Source organism: Motacilla alba, chromosome 2 (assembly GCF_015832195.1).
Source record: "Motacilla alba alba isolate MOTALB_02 chromosome 2, Motacilla_alba_V1.0_pri, whole genome shotgun sequence".
Lineage (NCBI taxonomy): Eukaryota > Metazoa > Chordata > Aves > Passeriformes > Motacillidae > Motacilla > Motacilla alba.
Genome location: NC_052017.1, coordinates 18,189,308 through 18,199,464, shown reverse-complemented (window position 1 = coordinate 18,199,464; position 10,157 = coordinate 18,189,308). Strand labels below are relative to the sequence as shown.

Here is a 10,157-nt window from a genome sequence, read left to right as displayed (position 1 = left end):
TGGAATAGGCCCAGTCTTATTCAATTTTTGCATTTTCACAGAAATTCAAAGACAGACTCAATTTCTGTCAGGAGAAGATGAGTTTAGGGATCTAGATGATCAAGCATGCAACCAATCCAACTTTGTTTCAAACACACCCTTCTCACCTGTTTTCCAAGCAAGGCATTTTTCAAGACAGCAGACTGATTTACAATGTTTGTTCTCAGTTCCAACGTGAAGATTATACATTTTCAAGCTAGTATGATTCAACAAAATTTACCAGAACACAATTATACTAAGTGCCACTAAGAACCCTTATCTCTGAGTAGAAAGAACCGTAACAATAGGTCTAAACTGAATTGTAAGAACTGTTCCATGCATCAGATAAAATGCACAAAGTACATAATCAGTTCTACAATCAAAGGACAATACATCTGCATATTACAAAGGGAAGGTTTCATCTTTTTCCTTTGCTTTCCCTTTAACAGAGAAAAATCTATTCTTGCAAGCAAAATGTTATTAACTGCAATTAAGAGAAAGAACCAAGCCTCATACAATTTGACAGCATTATGTTCCACTAATTTCTAGTGAACAAGCATAGTATTTATATTAGAAACCATAGAGAGCTTTCATATGGCTTAATCAATGACATCTTATTATAACAATATTTCCAGTATCATTACACAAATTACACTGAACATTAATATAATTTTTTCTGTTATATCTCTGTCAGACAATTAATACATCTCTACACTTTAATGGTATATGAATATTGTGGTGGTATACACACAGTATGCTGTTTTCCTGAGAGACAAGCAAATGAATCAATATTTAAAATATATAACAACATGAAAGATTTTGAACCTACCTTCTTTTTCTGGGTTCTGTTCCTGCCTCCCAACCAATCATCCATCTGTTCCTCAATCTCTTCGATTGAAGCTCCATGATCATAAGATGGTATATACACACTTGATTCCAGGGCTGTGTATACAGGGAATTCCAATTTTGGTTTCTTGACTTTTGGCTTCTTCTCTTCTATACAAAAGTAAAAAAGAAGAAAAAGTAATGCTACTAGTACTGCAGGCATGCATAATACAGAAGCAGGTTTAGCTCCCCATCTCTTAATCCTATCTTAAAAATTCCATTGAGGAAGTGCCTTCAATTTCTTTGTTAAAAAGAGAATCAGAGTTTTGCATAATAATTTTATTTTTATTAGAAGTAAATAGCAATGCATCCACTTAGCCCGTCTTCCATCTGAACCATGCTGGAAAGGGCCAGATGAGTTAGCTCTTGTTACCGCTACACCACTTGGCAAAGAAGATTAGTACAGGCAAAAGCACAGGAGCTGTTAAAAGATTCTGAAGTCCAGCCAGCTTCAGAGAAATTGGCAGAGTTAGAAAGGTGAATTTTAGACAATTCTGTGCTGCTTTATGGTCAGCTATGCTAAGTAGAAGCTTCTGAGTCAACAGATGGCTTCACTATTCTCAGATTTCTCAAACCACAAATAAGCCCTGTTCTAGCACTTACACATTTAAGAAGATTTAAGTGTTGGACCTCATTTCTAACACTGATTACTGTTTTCTGCTCTCTCTGCCCTTCAAATGGTATTAAATGGGAGAAGCAAACTCACGGGAAAGAAAGGAAGGAAGGACCACAAGAACCTAAATCCCAGCAACCAAAAATGCCTCCACTATATAAGATGATCTCAAAAGTAAGATTTAAAATGGACAATTGACAGAACTTTAGGAAAAACAAGATGAGGAGCAGAAAGATGCTCGAACACTCAGAAAGCATAGAGAAACCAACCTCAGGTGTGCCCAGTGGGACTCTTCTGGTTTTTCCCCTTGTTTTCAAAATATGCTGTATTCACAATGACTAAATGTTCCTAAACTGAAAGAGATTATCTAATGCTCCACAAGTTCTACACTTGACTCCACCTTTTCACTCTCCACTGCATAGCTTTGTGCTCCTCTCCCTCCCAATGTGTTTCTATAATCACATAATCACTCAGCAAACTACTTCAATTTACTGAGCAAGTAGAAAACTGCTCTTAATACTCAAACAAATAGAAAAAAAATCCAAGTCATTTAAAGGTGGTGGGCAAGGAAAAGAAGAACCACACTTGTCTGATCAGCTATTTTGCCTTTGTAACCATGCCCTAATTCTTCAGAGGAGAAAAATCTGTTTTTCATGGAAACCTTTAAAAAATTCCTAATGAGGACAGAGGACTGTTCCCTGCAGACTCTGAAGCAGAATTTCTTTTCCTAATAGTATATGTGCAGAAACAGCACAGTGAAAAGACTCTGCAGATTTGACAAACGCTAGGAAGTGAGTATTTAAGAAAACAATAAAGGGATAGAGAAGTGTTCCAAATCCAAAATGAACAGGGAAGTCATACAGATCTTGAAAGTTAACAGGATGATGAATGAGCTTTTAAACTTCTCACTGTTCAGAGTTTCACTGTACATTGTTCAGAGACCTGTTTTTATAAAGAATCTTTAACTTTGCCTGTCAAATTTCAATAAATGAAATATTAAATTAAAATTTGGATTTGGATTTTTTAATCATCCCTCTGTAGGGATGCGTAGAAAATATAATGAAATGACAGATACTCTTCAAAATTAAGTGAAAATTCAAAAGTGTAATACCAGCATTTGTCTCACTATGCAGATATTAGTAAAGACAACACAGGTACATTTTTTTTTTATTTCAAAAGGTAAATTTTATAATCAAATCACATATATTAAATATTATCTCATTTTATTCCAAAACTGCCACATATAACAGCTTCTAGAATCTGTTAAGATTTGTATGGATAAGTAACAATAGCTTTACCAACGCTTCATTGCAAACACTGATACCAGCAAAAATATTCTAGGAAGTTAACTTCAACGACAATTTTCACCACTTTATTTCAATCCCTCAAAATAATCAAGAGTTACCAGTGGAGACATGCCATGATGGTTAGCTTTTCCTGAATCTTGCACCCCATCAGCTACTGCTTATTAATTTTCTCCACCAAAATATGCAAATGGTTAAAGCCTGAATGCTTCTAACCAACATTTAAAAACGAAGAGCATAGCCTGGAATAGGTCATCTAGGCCCTTGCTGTAGTTTTGGAAGTAATTCTGTAACTATTTCCAGAGAACAAACACTGTGCTCTACTTTAAAATGAGGTATCAAAGACAGTATCTAGGCTTTCTTCAGGCAGTTAAGTGACAGAGGAAGACCTAACATAGATAAGACACCCTGCTGTTTGCTGACTATCAAAGGAATGAGAAATCCCACCTAGAGAAGATGGCTGTACAACCTCAAACAAGCACTCAACTGGAATTAAAAAACCTTATCTCTACTGTCTCCCATGAGTATACAAAAAGATGAAGGAGTTCGGCATATCTCTTGATATCACAATGGCTGTCATATCGAATTAAAAAAATAAATAAATAAATTGAAGTCACAGCACCTTTGACATGGGGCTCCCAATAACCTATCAAGAACAGTTTCACCTCAGAATTTTCAAAGCCACTTTTTAGAACAGGAATGCACATAAAAGCAGTTTAATGGTAATATTTAAAAGTATTACAGACAGGAATTTCAGAAGCTATGTTTAGCAGTATGAAGCCTCAAATTAAGGCAGCCAAGCACTGGCGCACTTTCAGGTGAATATTGAGAAAGCAAAACAGATCACTGCCACTATTCCACCCAAACAACAGAAGTCCACAGGAGATACTCAGGAAGAAAACCTCCCTCCTTCATGTTATCTTTTCACTATCAGCAATTCAATTGGCAGCCTAAAAGACACTTCCAACCTGACCGGACACTTTGCACTGAAGGGAATATGGATCAGGTTTTCCAAATACTAGATGATGCCTGGACAGCTGAATCCTGTATCTGCTAAGGCTTGATAGACAGCCAGGAAGTTGGTGCAGCTGCCCACCACCATGACCTAAAGTAAGGATGTGTTTGATCGTGTTGACAGTACTGACAACTGCAGCTGTGATTCAGAGTTTTGAAACACAAGTGTTCCCTTAATATTTAGTGTCCTTTTCTAATGGTGCTGGGTTTAGGCCATCTATTAGAACAGGATTTAAAAAGACATTTTTCTCCTCCCGTCTCAAATACTGTTTTAATATTGTTACACACAAACCTAACTAAAATGCAAGAGAAACATACAGAAAAGATTTCCTAGTTTCCTCTCAGTTCTGTGACAGCGAGCTCAGTATCTGCTGGAGATCCAGTCAGACCACAGCGCCCTATGTGGGCACCAATATCCAGCAAACCTTCACTATAACCAGAGTTACTGGCACTCATACAACCAAACACAGGGGAAAGAAAACAATCTTGCTAAAACAGAGCCTGACTTCAACAGGGTAAATTAAAAACTTACTCACATTACTATTTTCTGGGAAGATAATGTACTTTAATTGACAAATCAGTGTAGAAACTTTTTTAGTCTATTAAATAGAATTTTTCAAAAAATTGAGTTTGTTTTTTGTGCATATGGAATCCAAGTTCATAAGCACAATGGAAATTGTTTGGTATCTACCAGTCCAATGTCAACTGATCAGTATTTTACATGACTCATAACTTTTAGACAGTTCGAGTCTTTTTTAGCAGGATTTTATCATTTCCTGAATTCATACTGCAAAAAAAATCTAATTTTCAACAAGTATCTTCCACCTTTAGAACTATCAAGTTCTTCATAGAAGAATAAAATCGAATGTGTATTTAACAACTTAAGAGTTAAAAAAAGAGAGATGCAGTTACATCCCCCTATGTCTGAACAGCATATAAACACACCTATCACTGGGATGCCCAGACATTACAGATAACAATTAGCTAACTCCCCTAAAGTACAAAGTTTTATCTTTCTAAAGGCCTCCAATACTATTCTTCTGCTGGCTCTACATTTTACTGGTTTATGGTGTCATGATCTGAGTTTTGAAGTCTCATGAATCACTTGCACATAATCAGACACTTCCTCATTAGTTCTTCCACCTTGTTACTAAATTAATTTTATCACTGGCAGAATTAATAGTATCTAGCTAATGGTTATTTGCTTAAAGATACATAATGCATTAAGATACTGTCAGATAAGGAATCTGCTAGACTTTATGGATCAAGTGCCATGTAATAAAACAGGGATGCTTTTTCCATAACAAGTATTAGAGGTCCTGCATTTTGAAGTTTTCATAAAAATTTAAATTAATTTTACACATTATCTGATCTAAACTTAAAAGAACTCAGAGAATTTTTCCACCAAAAAAAAAAAAAGAGCAACTGCTTCATAGAGGAAGAAATAAAACCAAAACTAAGTACTGAACTTCTGCAAAGAAATTTTGACACATCAAGTTGAAGCTCTCTCTCTGCAAGCCTTTCAAGCTTTAAGCATAAGAAAGAATTCACAGAAACTACAGTCAAAAAAAGATAGCGATATCTTGAAAATCAAAGGGACAAACTGCCTGAAATCTCATGTATTAGTAAGCAAGAACTATGACCACACAAAAAGGTAGACAGCAAACATCTTTTGAGCAAATCAGTAAGATACTGCACTAAGATCTCTTTTTTCAACACCATTCACTTACCAATGTAACTATGAAAGACAACCAAAGCATTTGTAGCATTAAAATTTGTTGAAAACATGACAAGAGAAAAATTCACTTACACATACAGTAACACAATCAGACAGAACACAAAGAACCCAGAAGTCTGGGAAAAAAAATTGTACTAAGTTTTTCACAGTCTATTGAGAAAATGGAGCAAATTATGTTCAGTATCAGTGCAAATATGGGGGAAACACACATGCTTAAAAAAAGGTACACATTTCTATACTCAAAGTCAATGGGATTATATGAGCATATCAAGAATTAGACACAGATATATACATCATCTGTACTGGGACATACAAGCTAGTTTAATTTTGAGCAAACTGACTGAAGACATGCTCAGGGATGAATGCATTCTCAGCTACAAAAAACTTTTCACAAGCTACAGCTTTTGAGGACTTCCATATTTTTTCTTGAAAATCTACCCTTCCCCCAAAATACAAAAGGGTTAGAAACAAGGCTCCAACATTTGAGCATTAATTTGCCTTCCAACAAACATATAATGAAGCATACATGCCTCTCTCAAATGAGCCTCAGGCACTGTCTTTTTGTGGAGTATTTTCCATAAAGTCTTAAGCAAGTTTTGTGAGGAGAGGTATCATACAAGCCTAGTTGAAACAACTGAGAAAAATACACAAGCTTGAAAGTTCCAAATTCTTTCAGCAGGCCTGCCAAAACAATCAGTGAAATGGATGATACATAGTTTGCCATAATTAGGCTTCAGAGGTAACAATTAAGTGATCAGAACATTCACACCCACACCAACCAAAAAAGCGTGCGTTGCATAAATTAATTTTCTCTGAACCTGGCTGTCAGTAAATCATTACTCAGCAGCCATGTCAACACTGCATTTTGGCAGAGATTAATACTAAACACAATTATCCAATATATTTATCAATTATTTGGAAGGAAAGTAGCCTTCAGCAGAGTGCTAGATTCTATAAATTTATTCCAAATGGTTTACAGTGAAGAGGAAAGCACAAGAAGAATTAGGGACATGGACTGGCTAGTAGTCTGGGACCAAGCAAATCAAAAGTGTTTTTGAAAATTACACAGTTAAGGGCCTTATGCCACATGTGCACTTAGAAGGGACTTTGGGCAAGGAACCTTTGATATCAGGGCTTGCAGTTATGGGGGACAAGTAATCCGAAATGAGCTATCAGAGCAACAGGAACTAATACAACCTGTGATTCTGTAATAACCACAGAAGAAACATGGTTTCATAATCAGAAGATAACAAACTTTAGAGCATTATATACAAACCCAGAGCCCAATACTTCTAGATATATTGCAAAACTAAAGTGAGTACAGAAGATCCACAGAAATTAAGGGATCAAGAAAAGCTTTATGTTAAGAAAACCTGCAGATAAATACATTTTTTTTTTAGGCCCAGACATGCTAATAATGAACAACCGAAAGCCAAACTTGGAGAAATTCATACTGAAATTAGGATATAACTACACAATAGCAAAATTAATTTCTGAACAAACCATGAAGAACAGAAGGCATCTCAAGGCTTACTGATCAGTGCTGTATCTTGAGTAACATGGAAGCACAAAGCTGAAGTGCACCACCAGTACACGCCAAGTAAGACAAATCAGGAGAATCAGTACTTTCCACTGATTTTCACCTGTAAGAGTCTGAAATAAACCCATTGTACTAAATGCCCTAATGATGTCTCCTATCCCTAGGTTTCATGAAACAATATAAAAAGCCACGCAAGGACAATGCTGTATTCCAAGCTGTCAGGAAAGGGCAACCAACCAAGCCTAACCAAACCTGATCAAATGCATTAAAGGTTTCACTACAGCTCTGGATGTTTGGTGGCAGGCACTTGGGTAAGAGTGCTGTAAGATCCTGTGGAGAGACATAAATACCACATCATAAAAACCCAACAGAGAAAGGCAGCTCATCAAGCAGCCACGGGGCTCATAATTTCGTTACTTCAGTTAAAGCTTGAAAGATGAGGGTAAGGAAAGAGCAGAAAACCCCACATACTATTCAACATGGTTTGTAACTAGAAACAAAACAGTTTCCTGCCATAGATTGTTCCAGATGCCTTGTACATCATGGCAAGAATTCTGAATTTACAATACAAATATATTTCCTAACTGGGATGCCAATGAAGAGTTCACCTGCAAAGCTTAGCAGGCACCCTTTTATTAAAAAAGGGATATTTTAAAAATAAATTTAAGTTTTCATACCAAATGTCAGGGAAAACAAACTAAGAAGAATGGAAAGTAAGAGAACTGCCAAGGCTAAGTATAAAGAAAGAAAAATAGATGTGTTTCCGCAAAATGGACATAATTGAAAGAAGGAGTCCTTGCAAAAACAGCTTGAGAGATGCTAGAATTTGTCCTGATAACTACTCAAACCTTGCAATTTAAATTCAAAAACTGAGTGATCTGTCCTGATTGTATGCCTGTGTCATCTCAGTTTAATAATGCCTATTCAGTGCAACTAATACCTACTGTACTTTTCATCCCATGACTATGAGGAACAGAGCTATCCATTGGGAAAGAACCACTCCCTGATGCAGGGATCACACACGTGACATGACGGAAGAGGGAGAAGTTGGAAGAAAGTTTATTAATTAAAGCACTTCCATTTAAAAATAAAACTTTGTGTTCTTACATCTAAATGTGAAAGTGCATCAGAAAATGTAACACAAACCATTTCTACTTTTGTGCCTAAAATACACAGCTCCCTGTAATTCCTACAAAACCCTATTTCCTAGAAACATAAGATTGTAATATAAGTTGCTCTATTTTTGTAAAGTAAAGTCGCTATATTTTATTAAGGTAGTAATGAGAGTTTTGGATGGATTAAGAAGTGATAAGAAACACTGCAAAAGTGCCATAAAAATAAATCAAAAGTGCATAATATTAACTTACCAAGAAATTATTTGTTCACACTCCTTCCCAATAACAGAACTTTAATGACATCTCAATACTGTCCTCTCTTTCCTGTTCAGCAAACTACACTTTCCTCCTCTAGTACCTTACTCTGGTTTTAGTTCAAGCTGCCTACAGAATACTGCACAGTTTCAGCAGGCAAGCAGACAGACAAGGGGGCAAACCAGCAATTAGGGCATGAAAAAAACCAAGCACTGTAAAACAGCTATTGCTAATCAGCATGAGATATACGTTTACTCAATTAAATAGACAGAACCTTTATTATGACCTCGCATCCCAGAGATAGTGCCTAAAATTAAGAAGAATGGGCCAAACAAAAAGCACATTTGGTGATTAACAACCTTTCTATGCTAATTGTGATGTGACAATACAGAGCAACATAATGAAATAAGCAAATTTAGCAGATGCTTTGCATGCAAGCTTCAGTTAAAAATGATATAATTTTTTTTTTTGCCTACAGTAACATGGATGCATCTCTTGTTTCTCTCTTGGGAGTCTTACTTACTAGAAAAAAAAGGTAACTGACAGCTCATTCTGCTGCCCAGCTATAGCACTGCTATGGCTGACCAAATAATTCCATGTCAAATCTCAAACTCTGCTAATTACAGGAGGTGATTCTCAATTCTGCTTGCTCCCTGCCAGCAAGCCTATGAGGGGAGGGCAGGATGCCAGCCAGTGGGACTGGTGAGGACTGGTCCCCTCTCACACGAGTGACACTGGGTCACCTGGCAGACATGGCAGTCATGCCGTGGTGCACCCAGTAGCGTGGCAGGGGACAGGGGGTGCTTCTAGGAGAGGTCAGGGGTGACTTGGAAGGCCAAACTTGCGCCTCTCAGGGGTGGGCACTGCTACTGGAGGTAACAACAAAAAAAGTGACTCTCACAACACACCTGGCAGCAGGAAAATACTTAAAACTTCACATGTGGCCTTTCAGTGACACACAGGAATGTGCACAATATGATGTTAATAACTTTACACTTGTATTTGCACTTCTGTTTTCAAAAACTAGTCCTTTTAAAACTCACAGTAGTTCACAGGTTTCAATGAGAAATTTATGCCAGCTATTTTGAACAATGGTAATACATTACTATCTGACAATTTAACAAGTTTTTAATAACCCGAGTCAAGACCCTTTTCAAGGACCCATTTTGTGGTAGGTATCTCAAACATAATGGCAGGCCTTCCTAACAAGCATTAAATGCACTACTTTGCTAGATTTGGCCTGGGTCCGTGATGCTCACTGAGATGCTGAATGTTATCCATTTTCCCAAAATAGATTCAGCTACTGATAAGTTGGGAATTATTGCTGGAACTGGATCTCTTCACTGATTTTACAAAATTAAGCTACTTTGTAAATATAAATAATGCAGCTGTATTTTAAGTACCTAAAGGCTTATGCTCCAAGCTACTAAATTATTACAAAGCACTCAATGCACTTGTCAAAATAAAGGAACTTAAAAGCATGCACTTAAGTACAGTAAATAAAGCAAGCATGCACATACAAACATGGACAAAAAACTGTTAAAACTGTCTTCTGAAGAGGGTAGGTTCAATCATTGTCAAAAGCAAATAACTGAAAGAAGAAAAGGAAAAATCACCCATAATTATTCTGAATGCTTTATTAAAGGAAATGTTAATTGCCTTCTCTGGTCTTTTG

General features: G+C 36.6%; 1 protein-coding gene across 1 annotated transcript in view; it reads right to left on the bottom strand.

The window, feature by feature from the left end:
- Positions 1–10,157, bottom strand: part of DNAJC1 (DnaJ heat shock protein family (Hsp40) member C1) — a 108,046-nt gene that overhangs the window by 40,714 nt on the left and 57,175 nt on the right. The window contains exon 8 of the mRNA XM_038126827.1: positions 848–1,014. Within this exon, the coding sequence (XP_037982755.1) occupies positions 848–1,014 (167 nt within the window). The remainder of the gene's footprint in view (positions 1–847; positions 1,015–10,157) is intronic.